General features: G+C 43.0%; 2 protein-coding genes across 2 annotated transcripts in view; one reads left to right on the top strand and one right to left on the bottom strand.

Moving 5' to 3' along the window:
• ift172 (intraflagellar transport 172) overlaps positions 1–25,425 on the bottom strand; it is a 516,193-nt gene that overhangs the window by 337,840 nt on the left and 152,928 nt on the right. The gene's annotated exons all lie outside the window — the stretch shown is intronic.
• LOC132449709 (12-(S)-hydroxy-5,8,10,14-eicosatetraenoic acid receptor-like) lies at positions 21,614–24,607 on the top strand. Its single transcript, XM_060041501.1, has 2 exons — positions 21,614–22,572; positions 23,172–24,607. Exons 1-2 carry the CDS (start codon positions 21,985–21,987, stop codon positions 23,640–23,642), a joined length of 1,059 nt encoding a protein of 352 aa, XP_059897484.1. The 5' UTR covers positions 21,614–21,984; the 3' UTR covers positions 23,643–24,607.

Below are 25,425 nucleotides of genomic sequence, written 5' to 3'. Positions count from 1 at the left end.
TAACATTGAACTGTATTTTTTTCTAGGCCTACATACATTCACTATGTTGTTGGTGTTATATGGAGCAATCTTTCATATTTATGAAGTAAACGTATACTTCCATGGTCGGTAGACTCAGTAATCAATTCGACTGTGATCGCTCAGACCTCTCGCTTATGATGCTAACTAACATGCTAACAATGCTAGAAAACAATGAATATTTCTGCATCCGGTATGTCATGAACTAGGGCGTGGCTAGGCTCCCATGATGCGGAAGCAAATCTCCTGGATGTTGCCCTGCGTCATTGAGCAGTTTTCATAGGAATGAATGGGCGCCATTTTGGAATCCGCTGTCCATTCTATAATATGTCCTTGGGCCAGAGAATGTCTAATATGAGGAGAATGGGCACTTGCTGGTTAGTTCCGGTTTTCTGGACTGGTTGCAGTAATAATCTCTGACCACGTGGGGCGCTCGCAGGCGAGTCCAGAATGAATGGGAGCCAATGGGGTTTTATCCTCAGAATCCACTTTTCTCGCGATGTAATTTTTTGTCAAGTAATTTGAAATTTGCGTTCAAAAGGTGGGACTAAGATAATAAACTCAGCTGAATATTGCATTTTTTAAGGTCACGTATCTGCTCTAAAAAGGCGTTAAAAACATGCGATTACGTCACACATTGTCATACTGTCAGAGGTACTGATTTACGGCAGTTTCTAAAGCACTTCCCTTTTCCCGCAACGATAACACCAGCTGTTACAGGTAAGGCTTTTTTTTGCTTAATACCCTAGTTACAGAGTTTTAGTGAGCTAATGTAAAAAAAAGAAATGTGCGAATGTTTTACATAGGCTATGTATGTTACTTACAGAGTGTTTTTTCTAATCCTCACTAGTGCCGATGATAAAGCTTTTTTTTTAGTAACGATTATGAGCCATTTCTTTCTCCTGAAATAGAAACCTGGATTAGAATCATAATTTAAAGACTGCATCAATTTAGTTTACATCAGTAAACAATCTCCTAGAGCAGTGTTCTGTTGTACTCCTCCTCATGCCTCTTCCTTTCTTGATCTCTACAGTTGGACCTTGATGCTGTGACAACGGACAAGTCTTCTTCCTCTTTCCTTTTCCCCTGCCTCTGTTCAGTATGTTCAGTGTTGTTAAATCATTTCTCTTTTTTTTTATTACGGTAGTTACTGTTCTTATTGTGTTCTTCTTGTTAGTGTGATGTTTGAATAAACTTGCCTGTTGCGATGTTGGTATAATGTTTGTATAATTACTGTTATACAACTGTTCCTGTTTCAATGTGACCCAGACCATATTTCTCATTTAACAAACATGTGTAGCTTATAATGTGTTGCAGGGCAGAGCAATTATATTTAATGGCTTAAAACAAACCCATCTGTAAAGATCAGTGAATGCATAGAAATGACAATGACAAGTGGTGTAGATGGTTTTCCCTCTGTGCAAGGTCATTAGCCCAAGTCCTACAAAAAAATAACGACTGTAATAGCAGTTGTTGAAGTTGTTAAATTGTTAATTAACAATTTGTATGGAACAATCGGTTAAGGTTGAATCTCGACACTTAGAGAATGTCTAGCTCGCAACTTGAATAAGCCATGTGCGATATTACCGGGCTCCAGCGCAACTTTCCTTACCAGGTGAAGCCTCAGATAGCCTCGGACCATTCATACAGGAGCAAGCAAGAACGTTACCTTTTTCTGTCCTTGGGAAACGAAAAGACGGACAATCCGTTTCCACTATTAGTGCAGTTTATCATTGCACATTTACAAGGCATATCTTTATTTTCGAAAAATAGACAATGACAGGTGAAATGATATTGAGCGGGACATTGACTGTATTATTGTCTGGTGGTCATACCGTACCTACCATGTATATAACACATTGAACATTGAACACAAGAAATGGAAGAAATTCCATTTATGCCCATGTACTTTCACCATACATACTATCTAAAAAATAAAAGGGCCTGCAGGAAAATATAAATACAGTACGCAAAAATTAAGTTTGACGGAAAGTCGAAGTTAACACGTTTCTGATTGCGCTTCAGCTTCAGAGGCCGTCAAGAGGGGTCTCTGGTCGTAATCAGTCGCAAGTCCGTCCCTGACCAATCAGCATTCATTAGCAGAATGCTAGCGTGTATGGCCAACAACGGCCCAAACTGTAAGAAATTGAAAGGACATAAGTACTCATTCATTTGACTTTTGAACTATAATCTATATTGAACTTGCGGAATCTACAATAAAATGTGCGATATTTCAACGACAAGCAGGTGAAAGAGGCATAATTAGCCGTCTAGCCCCATAGACTCCCATTCAATCTGGACTCGCCCGCGATCACCCCCAGTGTATGTCTCATGGAACTACAACCAAGATCGGTACAATGGGGCGTAGAGGAAGTACCCAGGCTCTTCGTAGACGGGCTCTGCTTGGGCCAACCCTGAATCCTTCTCGCTCGTCTCCCACTCTCTTTCCCCGCAGTAGATTGTGCTCTGCCAAAACACTTGGTACAATTTATTGTGTCGTGTCATTGACCAAGCATTTTAAATATAGTTGTGCAACGTCATTCTTGTGCTCACTTATAATTATTAGCGTTTACAGTATACTATTATGATGTTTTAGTAATAATGGGTTTCAAGACAGAAAAGTACAATCAAAAACCTAGAGCAGCATCTGCACAGAATGCAAGCACACAGACACACACTGTGTGCGCGTGTCTCGCAATCATCATGCAATCATGTCGCAATCATTACAACATTTCCCCAGATGGGTTAGTTTAATCCTTCTCTGTCAGTGGCGATTTCTCTAAGACTGCAAGGGAAGCTCAGCTTCCCCTAAAATTTCGAACATTAAATTGTCAAATATGTATTGTTGTGTTAACATTTCATTGACTACAAATTCGTTAAAATACGTTCATGTCGAAGACGAGTTCGATAAGAATCTTATCCAAGACTGACTCGATTTTGTTAACTTCTCATACATTCCCGTAATGTCAATGCATTACTGTACGTCCACACCAAAGACGCTTTGGTCGCTGCGAATTTTCGCTGCGAATTTTTCTGTTCGCTTTGGTCGCTCAAGTCGCTCATGACGTACAATTCAATTATGCAGACGCATTTAAAGGAGCCGTATGCGTTTAGTAGGCCCTACAGACAGCCATATCAAATATTGAACTCTCCCATACACCTTGGCCATATTGCCGAGACGGTTTTGCTTGTTCGATAAAGTGCTTCGACAACAAGTAGGACAGTGATTCCCCCCAATATAAAAATCCTAAAATGTAGGCTAATTACAACCGAGAACAAAAAACCCTGCGTGCTGTAGTAGTTGAAATATGTTTCACTGATCTGGATCTGCAAATCATGATCTGCACTCATTCGTCGCATTCAAAACAAATAGACGTTAGCGCACATGGCTAATTTGCATACGTGCACAGGACTGGTTGGCTCCGCAAGGCAAATAATGGAACATATCTATCTATCTAGGTCTTTCTGTCTATCTATCTATCAACGCGTGTCTAGTTTTAATGTGATGTATTGTGTGTATGTCCAGTCAGACTTGTTCTGTGTGGTCTTGTAGGCTACTGTCCTGTGTGGAACGAACCACCTAAATGGATTCCCGACGATTTGTGTCGTTTGGTATTAATAAAGACTTGACTATCTATCTATCTAGACTATTTAATTAAAAATTATTCACCTCAGGCTCCGTGAATAGTGGGGAATAGAGGGATAAAAGACAAGAGATATATCCCTTGTCATTTATCCCTCGTCTTGTCGATTAGTTTGTTTATGTGACGGTTTTGTTTAAAGCATGCTACACGCGATTGGTTGGTTAGATTGGTGGCATGTAGAGCAAATTATAATGATTCCCGCTTAAATACGAACGTTCTAGATGTAGCCTATAAATTCTCCCGCTTATCATCACTTGATATCCAAACCACTATGGCGTTTCGATCTCTGAACTGAAAAAGGGTTTGTTCGTACAACACCGGGTGCCCAGTTACAGCCGCGATTAATACTTCAGCCGACATTTTGTTCAGTGAGTGAATAAAGGTAGGTAGGAACCAAAGTGCCTGCCGATGTTCCCTGGGATCCACGCAAGCGAAGAGCGTCTACATTCCGATTGGCTGTCAGTGTTTGGTCGCTGAAGCGAATAATAGTCATTTGCATAAAGTTAAAAAGTTTTCAACTTCTTTTTGACGCTCTGGTCGCTCAACTTTGGCCGCTGGTAGCGTTGGTCGCTTTGGTCGCTTTGGTCGCTCTTGCCCATAGAAAGTGAATGACTTCCGGCGATTTGGTCGCTCAATTCGCTTCTGGTGTGGACGGACAGTTAGACCGTAGAAGCCGAGCGTCCATTCACTTCAATGAGACTGCATGGAACAGTTTTTTTCATTGCCTCGAAACTCGACTGTCATTGGATAAATGCCCAGATTTGTCCCGCCCCCGGACGCTCAGCGTCTCTGGGGGTGGATGGAGCAGTGGGCTGGCCTGGGCTAGCCTGGACGCTGGGCTTCCGCGTTATGATTGGAGGATCAGTCGAAAGTCTGAATCACTTTTTGATTGACAGCTATTTTGAGATATACACAGTCACTTCACTATCTGAGTTCAGTCCCATCGCGGATTTTGCAAGTGAAGTCTCATGACAAACTGCAACACATTTCTTGGTATTTGCTTGGCGAAATTGCTTCCATTATTAATTTAACACATTTATTGTATTTCCTTGTTTCAGTTTAACATACTTTCCGCATTTCCTTGTTCCGAGATTAATATCGTTTCGTTAGTTCGTTCAATAAATTGACAACTATTTTGATGTAGGCCAAAAATGAGCTTCCCCTCTTTAAAAGACCAGCAGCCGCCACTCTCTGTGTAGTGCGGTTAAAGAATGCCACATCCTTGCACTCGTGTATGGATGCAATGATGTCTGAGATGATGGTTTGGAATTTTTGATAAAAGCTGTTTATTCTTATCGGACATTATGTCAACCAAGTCAATTATTTTAACTGTGGCGGCCACATGAATTTACTTTTTATTTCATCCATTGTGCATAAATGCCATTCTGGATCTGAAAGTCTTTCTAACATTTAATTTCCAATAATCACGGCCCGGCTCTTGGCCCCAACAAATATGGAAACACACCAAGGTCTAAATGCAAAAGTAATAATAATTTATTGATAACCAAATTGATTGTTAACCAAAAATACCGATGCAACAAAAGTCATTTCTTTGAGAAGAAGGTAAAGGTTTGTCGATGTCAAGCTCATCTGCATAGGGGAGCACGGCCCCTGCGCCCACCTGACTAGCGTCTACCTCATCCATATGAGGAGCAGCCAACACCGGAGCAGCACAGAGAACAGACTTCACATTTTCAAACACCTGCTGACAGACATCACTCCAGATGTATTTAGCATCGCCTCTCAACAAATTAGTGAGAGGGGTGACGACGGTGGAAAAATTCCTGCAGAAACTGCGGTAATGACCGACAAGACCCAAAAATCGCTTTGGCTCTTTTTTAGTTGTGGGTCTTTGGTACATGTCTATCGCCTCTACTTTAGCACTTTTTCGCCGCAACAGTGTCCCATGTCCGACCAATCGTCTGAGGTAGATCACCGACGCTTTTGCAAACTCGCATTCTGCAAGATTGACGGTGAGGCACGCGTCAGCCAATCGGCTGAATAGAGCATCGATGCGCTGTAAGTGAGTTTCCAAGACGTCGGAGTAGATGACCACGGCATCTCAATACACTGAACAGCCCTCCAGGTCACATACAACCATAAAAAATCTAGAGCAGCAGCTGCACAGAATGCAAGCACACAGACACACGCACTGTGTGCGCGTGTCTCGCAATCATCACGCTATCATCTCGCAGTCATGTCAACAATTCCCCAGATGGGTTAGCTTAATCTTTCTTCGTATAGTGCAGTTAAAGAATGCCACATCCTTGCTCTCGCGTGTATGGGTGCAATGATGTCTGAAATGATGGGTGGAATTTTTGATAAAAGCTGTTTATTCTTATCTCACATTATGTCACACAAGTCAGTTATTTTAACTGCGGCGGGCACAAGAATTTACTGTTACTTCATCCACTGTGCATAAAAGCCATTCTGGATCTGAAAGTCTATCTAATATGTAATTTCCAGTAATAACGGCCCGGCTCTTGACCACAACAAATATGGAGACACACCAAGTTAACTAACTAACTGCAAAAGTAATCATCATTTATTGATGAACAGAAGTAAACCAAAAATAATGATGCAACAAAAGTCAAATGGTGTCTGGAGAGGGAGAGAGGCTTGGGCCGACTGATGAGCATTATATCTGCAGCCAGCTGATGGGGCAGCTCCAGCTGAGAGGAGAGACGGACAGGGAGGAGCAAACACAATGATTGTGCAGCTCCACAACAACACACAAAGACAGCCAGAGGGCTGTCGCACAGTGAGACAAGAGGTAATTCATATTTGAGGTTAGAGAAATTATGTATTATTCTATTATTAAGGCTTCTTGTTGCATTTCAAATAAGTTTCAGCCAGCTGAGATATCATTTTAGTTTAAATCAATGGATTTGGGAAACATTTACAGTTAAATTGATAGTGACATCCAAAGACGTCAGCTCTATGTCCTGAAGATGACCATGGACAGATATCTTTGCAGTAGTTTTAAGTTTTGGTTAAGTTTTTCTTAACCATTGACACTGGAAGGTGAGGAGATGGAGGAAGACGATGATGAAGATAGAAGATCGCTTGTTGAATTGAGGTCAGATCGGGGGTCAGGCCTGTAGTCTCGGCCCGGCCCGCCTAGAGAACTCGAGGGCTTCTACATCCACCGGGCTGGAAGCACTGATGGTGGGGGTTGGAACTCCTAAGATATCCTTAATATCCATACTGCTGCTCTCCCTTTTAAATCCTTGTAGGGTAATGCCTGGCGGTTTTTTCGGACTTGCAAGGTGTCAACACGACACCTTGATTTCTTCTTGACCTTAGAAGCGTGAAAAGAGGATGGTCTTGTCTCAGCCTTTGGCCAATCCATCACAAATACACGTTAATCCTGCTATTCTCCTGCTATGCTCCTATAGCCGTATGTGTGAACGACATTGGTATCCTGAAAATCTTTCTTCTTCGTCGTTTCTTCTATTTGTCTCTAACTCATTCTCAAATCTTTCAACGATCAATGCTTCGGATCTTCTGGATGCAACAAAATATATGATGCATCGTTGCAGCATAATTTAAGATTATCGTGATGAGTTCTGCCCGTTCTCCCTGTGCGCTGTCTGTGGTCAAAACAAAACAATGTACAGTGACAGCAGCCGCACTTATCCCGCCTCTTGCGAACTTAGACCCTACGTCAAATTCTGCCCCTTGCTAGTCGTCCCCCTAAACACCTGTTGATTCTACTGATATTGGAACAACATAGATGTAAAGCATATAAAGTAGGGCTGTCAAGCGAATTAATCGCATACTTACATTTTTCCGAGAAAGTATTTCAAAATAATTTAATTCAAGTAAATTCTGGCAGAGGAGTGATTCAATGAATAATAGACATACTTTAAAGTTCGATGTCCCTTTTATTTAAAACATGTCTTTCATTAATATACGGTGCATTTCAAGATCAAATTACAATTAAAAATTTTTCTTTGAAACCTGCCTGGCAACGGAGAATCGCGTCGAACAATGACGTTATGTTTCGAACGCAGACTACGTAGGCGGTACAATTCCCCCCCCCGGTAAAATGTTGGTGTGACAGCACCAGCTTCAGGGGCTGTGGCAGCTCGTATCTGCGAGCTTGCTACCAAATGTTTTGCGTTGAGGTGGTATTTAAGGGTTGATGAACTCCGGTGATAGGAAAATTCCTTACTACAGAGATTGCTGATAACGGTGTTCCTATCTACAGTTCAGACTGGGAGTTGTTAAACTTGAATTTTCCCTTCAGGGGGCCGAGCAGCGTCACCTCGTCTGCCTCCATTTTGTTTCAACGTAAATGACGCGCCGGGTCAAAGGGCACTGTAGAAGCGCGATTAATCTCCGTTAATATGTTTAAGGCGTTATTTTTCTGTGATTAATTAATCAAAATTAACGCGTTAATTTGACAGCCCCCTCAGCATGGATTCAGAGAAGGTTTCAACTAAGCCTTTGCTCAAAAACATGAGGGCCAAGGATTTCCTCAGCAACCCGGTTACCGAGCAGCTGCCGTGACGCAGCCGCCGAGACCTATACCACTTGCCTTCGGTTTGGCCCTTTCAATGGTCTCCTGAGTCTCCTCTTCCAATGCCGTCGGCCTCCTGAACGGCTCCACCTACGTCGTCGGCCTCCTGAATGGCACCACCTACCTCACTGGTCTCCTAAGCTATCATGGGCCTCCTTTCTGGTCGCCAAGTCATCCTTCTTAGAATCTCTCCATGTCTGGGGGTCTTTCTCGTGTCCAGGCGGTCCGCCTAAGATCTCCTGCTCCGTCCCGCTCCCGGCTGGCCTATCCGGCTTTCAGGCCACTTGCCTCTCTTTGTTTTTGTCATTTCCGTTATTTCTCAAAGTTGCCATATTGTAAAGTAAGGATAAGGGTGTCCGTTAACGGGACAGAGATATTGAGTTGCTCTATGAAATATCTTTTGCTTTTTACATCCTAAGTCTTCTGCATTTGTTTCTGCTGCTCCGCCATCATCCGACCCTGACACAACTATGGGCGGTGGCCTGATGATCGGCTGTAGAAACGGAGCAGATGAAACCAAAGCCCCTGACCCCCATTCCAGAAGGAGGCCCTCAGCCCGGGAGCGATGCTTCAGGCAAGGGGCTTCATGGACCTCTCCAAGGAACCAGGTAGGCAAGCTAAGCATTTCCTTGCTGTTTTCTACAAAGCACCATGTTAACAGTGTTCTTAAATAGGAACTGACTGATAATAATAATAATAATAATAATAGTTTGAAAAAGTTATACTAATATTAAATGACTTGAATGATTGATTTTCATTTCCTTAATAATAATCCCAAATCAAATGCCAATATGTTTAAATATGGTAAATGTAAATATATAAAAAACATGTTGCTTTCAACAGAATCTATTGGGAGGATGTGTCTACAGAACTAAAATGTGTCTTCATAAAAAATAAGAACCTCGTGTTCCAAGGTATAGTATTCCCCAGATGTAGGAGGGAGGGGTTTTGGACAAGTCTGGACTGGCCATTCACATTTTAGAATGACTCTAGGCATTCAAGGGCTTTAGTTAAAACACTGGGCCTTAATTCATATTTCAATAGTTAAGAAGTCTCAGGATGCTACATCCTCCTCACGTATAAGATAACTAATGCTCCAGTGCATACATCTTTAACCAAATTCCGGGTGATGTACTTATACTTTTATTCTCTGTGGAGAATCAAATCCAAAACTCCCTCACTCATGGAGGACATACTTTGAGGTTGGTGTTTGAGATGTGTTTGTAAAGCACTGGCCTGGCGTTTGGCCAGGGTAGTGCTATGATTTGCCTGCCTACAAGTTGAGACTGTTTGAATCCTACCCATCCCTACACACAATTTCTGAGCTCTGTCTCTGGCTGTACCTTCTGGGAAAATGTTTTTTTGAATAAATTCCAAAAGGAAAACAATAGGTTGGGGTCAGTTGGTGATGTATTTGTCTTTTTAAGCTTTGGTTATAGTCAATAGATCAATCATTTCTTCAGTTTTCCCGACTAGGTCTGATTATCCTCAGATCATCTAAGGTGGTTTGAATCTTGTATGAATTGAAGATATGAGATTTTTATCAATTTAGAGTAGACCATATGCTTAGTTTCAGTATGAGGGCAATAAAGTGTGAGTGTGGAGAGGCAGCTGGTGATTCACCTCCCTCTACTGCAGGGAGGAGCTTAGAAAACAAGTCGGAACAGTAAAACCCACAGAGCAGTTGGACGTCTACATGCTCTTCTCTGCGGAGCACTTTGTGAACGGTTTATATTACATTCTGAGTTGTCTGCATTTTTTCCTGCTGCTCTGCCAGCATCCGACAATGACACAACTATGGGCGGCGGCCTGATATCCTGACATTCTTTTTATATTTGTTAAAAAAATAACAACTAGGAAAAAACATGCACACTAAGGGACAGGAGTGCTTTTGCATCTCGAGCTAAACCCTGAATAACCCAGGAGAAATAAGAACTTGGAATTTGCAAAAAATTGAAGTTGAAGATAGCAAATCTTGTTGTAGCTTGTGGAGCGATGGTTCATGGTCTTTTTGGGAAGGCACATGAAGGCATTGTGGTATTTTAGCATTGAGTAGCTATTTGGTGTATAGTAAATAATATATTCTGTATATTCTGTGCAGAACAGGACGATGACTTTCACTGCTCAAACGCCAGCCAATTAAATATTTAGTGACCAACATGGCTCTGTATAAAGTCTATGCAGCTGGCTATATTGGCTCTGCCAATATATGTGTCAGTTCTCAATCTATTAATCTATAGCTAGACTCTATTAGAGCTTGCTTTATATCTATAGCTGGACTATATTATAACCAGTGATGGCAACAACGATGTTTGACGGATAGATGAGCAACGTTTGCTACGGTCCACTGGGTAGGTTGGTAGACTGATCTATCCAGCACCCATCTAGGTGGACACACGCCCACCTGTGCAGGGACAGATTTTCAAAAACGTATTGTAACGGCTAATCCCACTCACACCTGGTGGCATGTCATAGGACCTTTAAGCTGTTATTTCATCAGACCAACTAGATCTCTCTCTCTTTATTGTTCTTCCTGTTCATACTCAACAACAACCATCTTAGCCACATAGCGGAAGAGGCGGAGCCAGGCTGAGCCAACCTTTTCCACATAGCCTGGTTTAATGGAGTAATTGTATAGCTTTTATAGCTTTTTATAGCTATTATGCGTCAAGAGTTCACTGTTCAAAGCGGGATGTTTACTGCGGGGTTGGAGCCGCGGCGGCAGTCACAAGCGTGATTTCCGGTTCGCGCACCACGGAGTGTTCGATTTGGAACAACACTGACATCTGAAAATCAGAGCACTTAGTTTTATAATTAGAGCTAGTCTCTATTAAAGCTAGCTATATTATTTGAGCTAGACTTTATCAGAGCAACTATAGAGCTAGACTCTACCTAGAGATAGCTACATAAATATAGAGCTAGACTATTAAAGCTATCACTATAATTAGAGGTAGACGCTATTATGTTGCGTTCACACCAAAAAAAGAAGGCACGAATCCATATAAAATCAATGCAAAGACGCGTTTAGAAGCTAATTATCCCAGGGTGCGGAACGGATCGGATCGCAAAGGTGCGGATCGGGTCGCGTTTTTTACCGCCAAAAGTGGGCGTGACCCGGACTTAGCCGTACCCGTTTTGGCCAGATTTGGCCTCGTTTTCAGGACTCCTCCGTTGGGGTACTGAAAACGAGACGAGACGCCTGAAAGGGTCCCGGGAAATTCTAGCTACACACCCCCTCCGTTGATTGGTCGACAGAATCATCACTTCTGGGTGACGCGGGATAAAACAAACAAACAGTAGCCTCGAGGTATTATTCTTTACAATTAACATGTCGTGTAAAACGCTTGCTTGGGCGAACAAGGAGGTGGAGACGTTCGTCTGCATTCTTGGGGAGGAAGACGTTGTTTACGTAGCTGCCGCGGCGATCGACATCCGGCATACCACAAAGGGAACTGTCGGCAGTGGAAACGCGACCTCGGAACTGAGCTGGGCTATACTGCCCCCTCCCTACCGCACCTTTGCGATACGATCCGTTCCGCACCCTGCAGTGGAAACGCGGCATTACTGTCCCAATTCAGGGGACGCATCCTTCGAAGGACGCGGCCTACGAAGGTGTGGCCTAAAGACCGTGTAGGCCGAATCGAAGGCCGAACTTAAATTGAGACGGTCTAGCCTACCGACCATTTCCGGTTTGTGTAACAAGCCGTTACCGCCCTTTGCCTTGCGTGTTGACACGCCGCTCCTGTCTCCTAGCTAAAAAATGGAGCCAGACATTTGTCAAATTTTTTATATTTTATTGGAGGAGTTATTGAATGTTCACCGCCGAGGCCGGCGGGTGATATATCTCCGGTTCAGAGGAAGAGACGACCAAAGATTGGTAAAGCTGTGTAACCTTACTTTTAATTTGACCTTTAACCTTACCTTTTGCCTACTTTTAATCAGCAGTAATGTTAGCATTAACATCAGTTTGCTAATTAACAACCATTAATAAACGTTATATGGCAAGCGTAAATGTCATTGAACTTTGACAATAAAATGGTCTTAAATTTACTTTAATATGAAAAAAATGGTTGTCATTAATCAGCAAAAAAGGTTGAGCAACTAAGATAGATGAGATATAAGATATAATTATTGCATAGATAGATAACGATAGATATATTTAAGCCTTATCTATCTAAACTCTCTGCACTTGCTTAATATTCCTAACACTTAATATCCAGCTATTGTTAAACCGTTTTTCTTCTCTTTCTTTCCCTAAACCAGCCCAGACCCCTGAAAAAAATAACTTGACCCCTCAAAAAGAACTTAGTGACAAGGCAGCCAAGGCAGATGCGGTGGACAGTGGAGAGAGGCGTCTCCAACACACTCTGGAGACCACCCCTGGATGTCCCACTCACAGGAGAGACACCAGGGTCTTTATTGTGGCAGCCCATCCAGGTCCAGCAACACCAGCACCAGCACCAGGGGCTCCCTGCTCTGCTCAATTATGTTTTGTTTTTTTAATAGTTGTATTGTAAATAGTTGTAAATAGTTACATGAAACCATGCAACTGCAGTTAGGGTTTTCGAAATAAACAATGAGCTGAAATATAACAGAACTTTATTAACACTTTCTTATTGAACAATTCATTACGAACAATTACTTGTCAGCTATTCTCTCTAAAATAGAGAAAAGCCTCTCCATTCTTTCAATGCTCTCCTGGGCTCTTCTTTCCTCTGCCTCCCTTTGGAACCTCAGGTCCTCTTTTAAAGGTCCCATGACATGAAAATCTCACTTTGGGAGGTCTAACATAAATATGAGTTCCCCTAGCCTGCCTATGGTCCCCCAGTGGCTAAAACTTGCGTTTGGTGTAAAATTAGCACTAGCTGTTCTGCTCGCCTTTGAAAAAACGGAGGCTCAAGCGCGCTGATTTGGAATGTCTGTGCTCATGACGTCATCAGGAATCTCAGCTCCTCCCCTTACTCTGCCTGGCCTGCCCAGAGACGCTGGCCCGCCAATGAGACTCGACCGTGCGAGCGCCACATGTGTGTGTGTGAATACACACACTGTAACGCAAGTGTTTCTTGTCGGTTCTTTGACGTGTCTTGTATTTCCACAACGAGACTGTCGTGGGGGTTATCTAAGCCATGGTTGAGAAGGAATTGGGGGAAAGGAACTTTGGTTTGACTCGCTGAAGTACATGAACTGCGACATGCCGCCGGTTGCCGCGAGGCACCATCGCCCGGCAGCGGGCAGCCGGCAGCGGGCAGCCGGCCGCAGGCAGCGCGCGGTTCAGTCGACTTCAGGTTGATGTGAAAGTGGAAGAACCAGAGACGTCGCAGAACCCGACAAAGTCGTTTGTGATTCATAATATCGTCTGGAGGCGCACACAATGTTATATGATATAGATATCTATGTATTATATGATATTATTTAGATATAGAGCTCCAGGACTGTAACGCAAGTGTTGTACACTTCCTTGCCGCCAACAATCCCTTTCTCCTCCATGTCGTGGTTCATGTTCTTGAGGGAGTCAAAGCCAAAGTTCCTTCCCCCCAATTCATTCTCAACCTTGGCTGAGATAACCCCCAATACGAGTCTCGTTGTAGAAATACCAGATACGAGAGTCCGACGTGTTATGTGCCATCACACCAACAGCAGAACGGTTATCCAAATAACAAGGAAGTGTACAACACTTGTGTTACAGTCCTGGAGCTCTATATCTAAATAATATCATATACATAGATATCTATATCATATAACATATTGTGTGCGCCTCCAGACGATATTATGAATCACAAACGACTTTGTCGGGTTCTGCGACGTCTCTGGTTCTTCCACTTTCACATCAACCTGAAGTCGACTGAACCGCGCGCTGCCTGCTGCCGGCTGCCCGCTGCCGGGCGATGGTGCCTCGCGGCAACCGGCGGCATGTCGCAGTTCATGTACTTCAGCGAGTCAAACCAAAGTTCCTTTCCCCCAATTCCTTCTCAACCATGGCTCAGATAACCCCCACGACAGTCTCGTTGTGGAAATACAAGACACGTCAAAGAACCGACAAGAAACACTTGCGTTACAGTGTGTGTATTCACATTGATGTGGACGTTGAAGAACCAGGAACGTCGGAGAACCCAACGCGGTCGTTTGAGATTCATAATATCGGCTCACACAGCTTTTGGCCGTGATAATATATATTATATGATATAGATATCTGTGTAGGCTATATGATAATATTTAGATATAGAGCTCCAGGACTCCCGTGTGTTCTAGAATATTTACAGAACACGGCTAAAGGCTGTGTGCGCCTCGCCATTGCGATACATCCACTGTAAACAGAGCGCATGGTGGCTGCAAGCTGCTCAGGGCCACACCCCCACCCTCCTCCTTGACACGCCCACCGAAACAGCGCATTTGGGGGAAGCTCAATGTGCGACTGGCTCGGAGTGGCTGTAACTCTGCACCACGGCTGAATTTAGGGAACGTCTTTGAATACTGTGTTAGTTGCCCACTAATACCTATATTAAAGAATACATAAAATAGCATGTCATGGGACCTTTAAAATGTCTTTCAGATTAGAAATTCCAGCCCTTTCCACTAAGTAGACAAGATGGCGGCCGTTAAGGGTGGAAAGTGTCCATCGGTCCACACTCAAGTTTTAGATTCGTTTTGAGTGCCCCACCGAGGTGGCTAGCTATACAAGTGCAAAGCTAGACTGTATTAGATCTAGCTTCATAATTTTAGTGTTAGAATATCTAGGAGGTAGCTGTGTATACCTATATACTTAGACTCTACTAGAGCTTTCTATGTAACTATAGCATAAACCAAACTATAGCATAAACCAAACTATAGAGCTAGACTACATAAGAGGGTTTTCTATGTAACATTAGACCAAACACATTAGCACTATAGTTAAACTACTATTTTACTACACTCTATTTGAGCTAGCTCGGTAACTTAAGAATCCTGGGAACCAGACAAATGTTGTGAGCTTGTGTTTCTTTAGCTCTGCAGATAAGGAGTGCAGAGCAGTCCTTATCTGCAGAGAATAAGTGTGTTTGTTCGGTGCCCGTTGGTGACGCCCTTTAGAAATAAAAAATTAACGGTTCCAGACTAATTGCTGTTTGCATTTCGCCTGGCGATGCCAAGCTATAACTTGTCCCCCCCTTGGGATGACGTCTCCCAGAGATTTAGTCCTGACTTCCTCCTTTAGCACAGCCACTCTCAGGGCCTCACCGGGTACCGCCTGGAGCTCCCCAAGCGCCACCCCTCCGTCCGGTGGGCCCACCACTCACAGGAAGACCCGCTGGGGTTGGGCGCTACCAGTTAGATCTGGCGGGGCTTACATCTACGCACAGCTTCAGCTCTGGTACTGTACTCCTGGAAAGGGGATTGGACTCTATTCTTCTCTAGTCTGCCAGGGCATGAAGCGCCGTGTGGGTGTGGGGTTTCTCACATATCCCTGGCTTAGTGCCACAGTGTTGGAGGTTTCCCCAGTGGATGAGAGGGACGCCTCCCTATGACTGCACCAAACAGCAGCTCAGAGTGTTTGGCCTTCTTGGGGCCCCTGAATGGAGCCAGGCAGGGGGCCCCAGTAGTCAGTAGTTCTGCTGGGGCACTTCAATGCCCACGTGGGCAACGATGGAGACACCTGGAGAGGCGTGGTGGGGAGGAACAGCCTCCCTGATCTACCCTGAGCGGTCGTCTGTTGTTGGACTTCTGTGCTAGTCATGGATTGTCTATAACAAACACTGTGTTCGAACATAAGGTCTCTCATGAGTGTACCTGGTACCAGAGCACCCTAGGATGAAGATCTATGATTGACTTTGTGATCGTATAATCCGATCTGAGGCTGCAGCAGGGAGAAGTTTGGGGAGTCTTTCGGTCGGCTTCTGGAAAACTGTTCGGCGCCTCAGGAGGGGGAAACGGGGAACAATACAAGCTGTGTACCGTAAGGATGGGACTTGGTTGACCTCAACTGAGGAGGTAGTCGGATTGTGGAAGGAGCACTTTGGGGAAACTCCTGAATCCCACTAACATGCCCTCTATGGTGGAGGCAGATGGAGGCTGTTGGGGTTCTTCTTCGATTACGCTGAGGGATGTCACTGAGATAGTCAAACAACTCCACAGTGGCAAAGCCCCAGGGATGATGAGATCCAGACAGAAATGCTGAAAGGTCTAGGTGTGAAGGGGCTGTCTTGGTCGACAGGCCTCTACAACATTGCTAGGGAGTCTGGGACAAACCGCGGGATTGGTTCCCCTGTTCAAGAAGGGGGTACCAGAGAGTGTGTGTCCTGGTAAGGTCTACTCCAAGGTGCTGGAAAAGAGGGTTTGGCCGATCGTTTAACCTCAGATTGAACAGGAATAATGCGGATTCCGCCCAAACGTGGAACCACGGATCGTCTCTTAACTCTCGCAAGGAACGTGGAGGGGACCTGGGAGTATGCCTATCTATATCTGTTGTGTGGATTTGGAGAAGGCGTATGATACTTTCATGGTTTCTTGAGCCAAGAGAAGAATGGCATTTACATGAAAATAATATTCACTTGAAAACGAGATAAGTCGCCAATCTATTTATATTCAAGAATAATAAAGTAACATTACTTTGAAGCTAGAATGATTGTGCCGTCAGTTAAAATCCTCTTTCCGTCTGGGTGATGCTTCTTTAGGACAGCTAGAGATACCTCCAATGCACTACTTGCTCATGTTCTTAAGATTCTCACAGTAACATAAATACATGTGTGTGTTTATGTGTGTGTGTGTGTGTGTGTGTGTGTGTGTGTGTGTGTGTGTGTGTGTGTGTGTGTGTGTGTGTGTGTGTGTGTGTGTGTGTGTGTGTGTGTGTGTGTGTGTGTGTGTGTGTGTGTGTGTGCGTGTGTGTGGGCATGTCTGTGTCTGCTTACAAACAGAAATCCATCAAGCATGAAGATACACCTGGCCATTCAAACAGAAGAAAAACCTTATTTAAAAAGTTAGTTAGTAAGTTAGTTAGTACCCGCATGATAATACAACTGGCCATTCAAAAGAGCACACATTAGTTAGTTAGTTAGTTAATTTGTTAGTCCGCAGTTAGATAGATAGAGTGTGGTGGATATATAGAAATAGATAGAGTGACAGATAGATAGAAATAGATTGAGTGATAGAAAGATAGAATAAGTGATAGATTGAGCAATAGTTAAGATACATCAATTGACACATAGATAGATTGAGAAATTGATAGATTGATAGAGTGATAGATAGAAAATGATAATAGATGGATAGGTACAGATAGATAATAGATAGATGGAGTGATAGATAGATAGATAGATAGATAGATAGATAGATAGATAGATAGATAGATAGATAGATAGATAGATAGATAGATAGATAGATAGATAGATAGATAGATAGATAGATAGATAGATAGATAGATAGATAGATAGATTGATTGATTGATGGAGATTACTTTATTGCTACGATTTTTGTCCCACAGCCTTGTGCTTGACGTCTCCATTGAAGAACACAACTTTTGACGTCTTGCGGTCAGCTGAGCTATGTTTCTTAACAGAACAGATGTATGTTGATTAGATAATTAATCCAATCTTTAAACGGTGACTGAAAATGATGCTCTGCATACTGTAGAGCATCATTTGTATTTATATTAACATCAAACAGTTAGTATTATGTATAATAATGTGTAGTCCTTTTTATATGTCCTTTATAATATGTAGTTATTCTAGAAGAAAATATAGTCCTTTTAAAATGATATGTCGCTTTAATACCATAGCATGTATGAAGTAATGCATGAATGAACATAATCGTTGTATGTCACTTGAAAGGATGTGAGAATTGTTTCATCTTAATCCTGCTAATGCTTCAACTAATTAAATGATACTCCTGCAATGGGTTGGCTGGCAGATTTGATTCTGTTTTATTCCATGCTTAAAAGTTGCACGAAGTGCACATTCATTTAATTCCCACAAACAATGATTGCGACATTACTACTTAGTCATGCCATGACACAGTCTGGTCTTGTGATTTACTCAATTTCTGGGAGATTCCACGAGAGGAACGGTTATACCAGCCCAACCAGCTCCTGGCCCACAGAGCGGCTCAGGCTTGTCTTTATCAGCAGATTCAGTTCTATAGCGACCAGTGGCGGCGGTGATCACATCTGTGGGTGGGTCGCAGTCAGCCACGGGAGGTATGGGGGTTCTCCCCCAGAAAATGTTGAATTTGGTAGATGTGATCTCCTGTATTCTGGTGCATTTTGGGGACGGCCACTACCTAATAATTCATTCAGATTCATAGACTACACATCCTGACTTGCAGGGCCTGTACAAGCTTAGCTACACTATAGTACTTAATAAACTATATAACAAAACAAACGCAAACACAGACGACCAAACCATGACAAAGGGCCCCCCTGAGCCCCGGTCAGGACGCTGGTGCTTTATAACACACACGTCCTCTGCCGCCCCCCCTGAACCCCGGTCGGGACGCTGGTGCTTTATAACACACACGACCTCTGCCGCCCCCCTGAGCCCCGGTCGGGACGCTGGTGCTTTATAACACACACGTCCTCTGCCGCCCCCCTAGCCCTGGTCGGGACGCTGGTGCTTTATAACACACACGTCCTCTGCCGCCCCCCTGAGCCCCGGTCGGGACGCGGGTGCTTTATAACACACACGTCCTCTGCCGCCCCCCTGAGCCCCGGTCGGGACGCGGGTGCTTTATAACACACACGTCCTCTGCCGCCCCCCTGAGCCCCGGTCGGGACGCGGGTGCTTTATAACACACACGTCCTCTGCCGCCCCCCTGAGCCCCGGTCGGGACGCTGGTGCTTTATAACACACACGTCCTCTGCCGCTGTGGCGGCCGGAGGGTCTTTGCGGTACTCGTTTGTGGTCTGGGACCGCTGGAGATCTGGGCCACATCTGTGACCAGTCAACGGTGACTGGTTCTCCCGTAGCCTGCTGCGCTGACGGCCCCTCGTCCCCCTTGCCACAGCGCTGTCCTGTTACCATGACAACACGAGGCCCAGGTTTTGAGTCGTTCATAAAACCGATTCCGAAGCTTTATATCACAATCATCTTTCTCCATTCAGAAATCAAATCATTCAAGTGCAATGGCTGCTATTTTATAATTTTTATCCCAAGCATGTAATGTAGTTATAATGTGTTACATAATATACATTCCATTTGGAACGAAACAAGTCGACCGGATAATACCCTGTGTGCTTCCTTGGCTTGGTGCAGTGCACTCACTAGCTCTCACACTGCTGCCTGGCTGCGCTTTGACGAGCAGGTCAAACCAGTCAGTCAGTTGCTTTTTAAGAACACTGTTAACATGGTGCTTTGTAGAAAACAGCAAGGAAATGCTTAGCTTGGCTACCTGGTTCCTTGGAGAGGTCCATGAAGCCCCTTGCCTAAAGCATCGCTCCCGGGCTGAGGGCCTCCTTCTGGAATGGGGCTCAGGGGCTTTGGTTTCATCTGCTCCGCTCTACAGCCAAACAGCTGCCTAAATAAGAACTGTAGCAACCCATAGCTGCTGTTGCTACAACTCATAGCAGAGCAGAAAAATATGAGCAGTCAGTGTGGAAGATGTTCCCCAAGAGGCTCCTTAGAGCTCTTGGAGACAGAACTGCCAGAAAGGCCTACATTATGCCATGGAGAAATGTAAACAACAAGATAACTTTCCATTATTTATCCACCTATTAGAATTACAATATGTATTTATGCGTTTATTTCTCTGACAATTTTCTGTAGCCTTTCGTTCGAGAACATTCAGAAATTGTGTGAAAATACAAATGTGTTATTTCTTAACAAACAAAAAGATTGATTGTTCACACTGTTCCCTGCTGTCCGTGCGTCAGACCAGACCTGGACAGTTGGCCGTATGCACGGATACCCTCTGTGCTAAGGCGAGGCAGGAAAGGGAGGAGAGCTTTGTCATAGTCAAAAGAGGAAGGAAATAAAGGTTTCTATGATGAGAAATGTCATATTACTCAAGGCCGATATTCTAGAAGGATTCGGAAGAAACAGATAACAGATTAAAATTATTAAAAAAGTCCCACCCCCAAACCTGAGTCGTAAAGGGCATGTATAATAATAATAATAATGAGACTAATATTAATTGTATTCACAAAGACTCTGTGATTGCATAAAAACAAAAATACGAAATCAATGAAGTAGGCCTACAATCTTATCTAAAAAATAATGTATTAGAAAATAACTGTTTCTGTAACAGTAATTTGGTCCAAACCACAAATTAAGAGATAAACCCAAATCAAATGCTGATAGGTTTAAATATGTTTAAATATGTTTTGTGTTGTATTTTGAAAAATAAAAGATACAAATTACGAGGTAGTCTGATGCAGTTTGAACAGGAATTACAGAAAACATTTCTAAAGTTCTGAAGTATCAACCAAAACCTAGCCAACACATTTAGTCTATAGCTAGACTACTCCATAAATCAGTTGCACAATAATAAATGCTTTTTTGTCACAAATGTTCTCCATCTGCTGTTTCTTTAGATTTTCATCCCCCAGAAGAAAAGACAGATTTGCAGAACATTATGAAGACACCATCCACAATATGCCATTTTTTTTAAGGTTTCATCCCCCTAACTAACAAAAACAAAAACAAAAACAAAAAACACTTTGCTTTCAAGAGAGAGGGTCTATTTACAGAACTATAATGTCATTTTTAAGCAGAAAAATAAGAACCTTGTGTTTTCCCTAGCTGTAGAATTCCCCAGCTGTAGAAGGGACTCAGGAGATTGGGACAAGTCTGGACTGGCCATTCACATTTTTGAACGACTCGAGGCATGCAAGGCCTTTGTCAAAGCACTGGGCCTTGCATATATGTTTTAATATTTAAAAAATCTCTCCCTCAGGATGCTACATCCTCCTGACGTTTAAGATAACTAATGCCCCTGTGCATACATCTTCAACCAAATTCCTGGCTACTTCATTATCCTCGGTGGAGAATCACATCCAACACTCCTCACACAGGGAGGACATGTTTAGCATACTTTGAGATTGTTTGCAAAGAACTGACCTGGCGTTTGGCCAGGGTAGTGCTATGTGTTTTCTGCCTACAATTAGTTGAGACTGTTTGAATCCTACCCATCCCTAAACACAATTTCTGAGCTCTGTCTCTGGTTGTACCTTCTTGGATTTTTTTTTCTTTATAAATTCCAAAAGGGAAACCATAGGTTGGTGATGTAATTGTTTTTATAAGCTTTGGTTATAGTCGATAGATCCAGCATTTCTTCAGTTTTTATTATCCTCAGATCATCTAAGGTGGTTTGAATCTTGTATGAATTGAAGATATGAGATTTTTATCAATTTAGAGTAGACCATATACTTAGTTTCAGTATGAGGGCAATAAAGTGTGAGTGTGGAGAGGCAGCTGGTGACTCACCTCCCTCTACTGCAGGGAGGAGCTTAGAAAACAAGTCGGAACAGTAAAACCCACAGAGCAGTTGGACGTCTACGTGCTCCACTCTGCGGAGCACTTTGTTAACTGAGTCGACCCTGACATTCTTTCTATATTTGTAGAATAAAAATAACTAAGAAAAAAAAGACCACGAAGGAACGGGAGTGTTTTTGCAGCTCAAGCTACATCCTGAATAACCAAGGAGAAACAAGAACTTGGATGATTGGAGTTTACCAAACTTGTTTTGGAGGAATTTCTTCAGTTCAGGATAACAAGTCTTGTTGCAACTTGTGTAGCGACGGTTCATGGCCTGTTGGTGAAGTTACTTTGCTGACATCTTGAAGGCATTGTAGCCTTTTATTTGTCTAGCACCTAGTAGCTTTTCAGTGAATAGTCAATAATGAATTCAGTATCTGACCATGTGCAGAACACGACGATGGCTATCACTGCTTCAACACTAAACAAGGACTGTCTGGTCACCAACGAGGCGCTCTATAGAGTGTATGCAGCTGTCATGATCATCATCTTTATATTGGCTCTGCCTTTGAATGCCTCTGTTCTCCATCTATTCATCTTCAAACTGAAGTTTTGGAAGACCAACAGCAACAACATCTTCCTCTTTAACATGGTCCTGGCCGACATCCTGCTGCTCTTCTGCCTGCCCTTCAAGGCACACAACTTCCTGAGCGGGGAGAGGAGAAGTGACCAGGACGCCACCTGCAAGGCTATGCTCTTCATGATGTTCCTGAACCGCGGGGCCAGCATCGCCTTCCTCACTGTCATCTCCATCGACCGCTACTTCAACGTGGTCTGGCCAGGCAGGAAGAACCTCCTCAAAGCCCTCAAGAAGTCTCCTCACATCTCCATCATCATCTGGTTGCTTCTGCTGCCCCTCACCATTCCCACGATGTTGAACACCTTTGAATGCTGCAACAGTCACAAGGCAGTGGATGGCGAAGACAAAAACAAGAAGATTGCCTTCGTCAAAGTACAGTTTGCAAAATTTTCCTACATGCACTGTACACCAAAATGTGATTCAATGACCATGTATATCACGTTAAGATAAGAGTTGATTGATCTTAGGCACCACATTTCTGAACACCTGGAAAGCAATTGTTCTCAAAACATATAGTAGCAATTCACTTAAAATGTACAGCACAAAATAACTTGTTATTTAGCGACTTTCAAGAAAGCCAAAGCACAGTGCTTGTGTGTTTGCATGTGCGTGTCTGTGGGGGGATGGTATGACATCTAATTCACTACCACTAGAACCATACAGTACAGAAATAAAAAAATCATTGACATTAGCTCAGTTTTGTTATTTTGAACTGTCTTATGCATGTGATATCTATATTTGTATGTGATGTATTTGTATGGTCGTATGTGTGTGTGTATGTGTGTACATGTGTATGTGTGTATACGTGTATGTGTGTATGTGTGTATATGTGTATGTGTGTGTATATGTGTATGTGTGCATGTGTGCATAGGTGTATATTTGTGTATGTGTGCATGTGTGCATGCGTGCATGTGCCACTGTGACACATGGACGGAGCATGTTGGTAACATGAAGCGCTTCATCTTTGGCAGGATGTGGTGGACAGCCTCCGTGAGACAGTGTTCTTCACCCAGATCGTCATCCCCTTCGTTATCCTTCTCTACTGCACTGTCTGCATCGTCAACCGGCTGAGGAAGAAGACGGTGGGGGACAAGACCAAGCTGAGGAGGGCGTCGTTCCTGGTCTCCTCCGTCATGGTGGTGTTCTCCATCTGCTTCCTGCCCTGCGCCTTGGCAAGGATGGTTCTGCTCATTGCCAGGGTGCAGGAGTGGCCGGAGGTCACAGAGAACATCGTCGCAGAGGCCTTCGACGGCCTCATCGTTCTGTCTTACTTCGACTGCCTGCTGGACCCGCTGGTCTACTGCTTCTGCAGCACTAAGTTTAAAGGCCTGTACCTCAGCAGTTATTTCCCCTGCCTGGTGAAGGGCGGCCAGGTGCCAGAGGATAGCCTCAATTCTGCGGCCCACTCGTCCAACCCCAAACGCATCAATGCTGTGATCTGACATCCACGTTACATTGGATCTTGCATCTTGTTTGTACATTATAGCATAATATACAAAGGAATGACCGCATTGTTTAAATTATTATAGAATGGGTTCTGCTACAGAAAATAGCACACTATATGTTTATTTGTCTTGGATGGTAATAGTTTTACCTGACTTTCCTGTTGATGCTTTGTTGACAGAATATTAACATAGTGAGACAGCAACGGCAAAGTTACTTTGGGATTGAACCAGTTACCCTATGTTGCCAGATAATAGCAATGACTTCATAGCAACTGTTTATATTTTTTTAAGAATGATATATTGAAGTATAAGTATGATTCTATCTGTTCTAAGTAGATACAAAACTCTAAAGACCTAATTTCTAAACAGCTCATTGCAGAACAAGCAACCTGGTTTCTGTAACAGTAAATGTGATTAAGTTAGTCAGTATTCTTTCCGTCACAGTGAATGTGATGAGTAAGTGAGTACACTAGCTGCTGTTCAGTCAGAAAGAGTCGCACCTGGTCATGATGAGGTCATAGTATCAGGGCATCTAGGACTGATTCAACATTCTACCTTATGTGTAGGTTTTAAATAGTCCACCACATTGGCTGTTTTCACTGGAAATACCCGACCTTACTCACTCTACAAGATAACAATGTTTTACAGGAAATAGGAATGGATCAAACATGTTGACACAATGAGTCAAAGATATAGAAGTGTTTTGGTCTCCGAGCATGGAATGATGACGGCATTATCCGATTAGGATAATGCCGTCATAGGAAGGTAAACCAAGTTGATCATTTTCAAGATCTCCATGCATTGTTTTGAAGTTTAACATTTTATAGTTTCATTCTTTATTTTTGTATTATTGGTTGCATATTTCTCTTGATGTTTAATTGTATGTGACCTGTATTTTTTATATTATTATTCTGCTGTGAATTTAAACTACAATAAATTAATAAAACAATTCTGCAAGTAAGTATGATTGTTAAAATACAATTAATAAAATAAACTGAAATTATTATTAGGGGCTATGCACAAATGGAGAGGGAGCCAATTGTAATTATTAGTTATTTCTACTATTTTGACAAAAACACAAACACAGCCAAAAGCTTTGTCGCTTTTATGAAACTTTCCATAGTTGGATAGGGTGACAAAAATGGCCACAGATTAAAATGATCGAAAGATACAAAGAATTACTCTGACTAACAGTCATGTACCTTGGCAACATATGTGTCCTCATGGTGAACAACTTATGAAAAGTCACCATTTTGAATATAGTGAAAAACACTAAAAACTATAAGGATCCAATGGACTTCTATCCATCCTCCTACTCCTGTAGACAAGATAGAGCCCCTACTTCTGGTACTCTTCACCCCTATTCATCAGTCTGAATGACAACTTTTCAAGTCCAGCTAACCTGCAGAGCTAAGCTGCGCTGTGTAACCTGGATGGGGTCCAATAAACTCTATGCAATGTTATACATTGAATTAGTCTTGTTTTATCTTCTTTTAGTTTTTAAGGATCTCCAGTTCTTCTCTGAGAAAGCAATATTAAGATCAGCTTCCCATGCCAATCTGAGGGCTGAATGGTCCTCAGAGGTAAGAAGCAGCATGGAATAATATGCTACTGCCTCATGACCCTTTCAAAAAATGACTAACATGCGATGCCAGATGTCCAAATTGGGGGAGCCACAGAGGTCGAGCGAAATGTCTGAATCAGCAGATGTCTCAGCTGCAAATAACACCAGAACTGATATTGTGGGATATAATAGTAATTTTATATTTTCAATGATCTA

This window comes from Gadus macrocephalus, chromosome 21 (genome assembly GCF_031168955.1).
Source record: "Gadus macrocephalus chromosome 21, ASM3116895v1".
NCBI classification, from domain to species: Eukaryota; Metazoa; Chordata; class Actinopteri; order Gadiformes; family Gadidae; genus Gadus; species Gadus macrocephalus.
This window is presented reverse-complemented; position numbering and strand designations above follow the sequence as displayed.

Bases quoted from the DNA above. Each gene is read 5' to 3' on its own strand.
- LOC132449709 (XM_060041501.1), top strand. From the start codon at position 21,985: ATGAATTCAGTATCTGACCATGTGCAGAACACGACGATGGCTATCACT. The intron at 22,573-23,171 runs GTACAGTTTGCA...CATCTTTGGCAG, and splicing joins AGAAGATTGCCTTCGTCAAA to GATGTGGTGGACAGCCTCCG.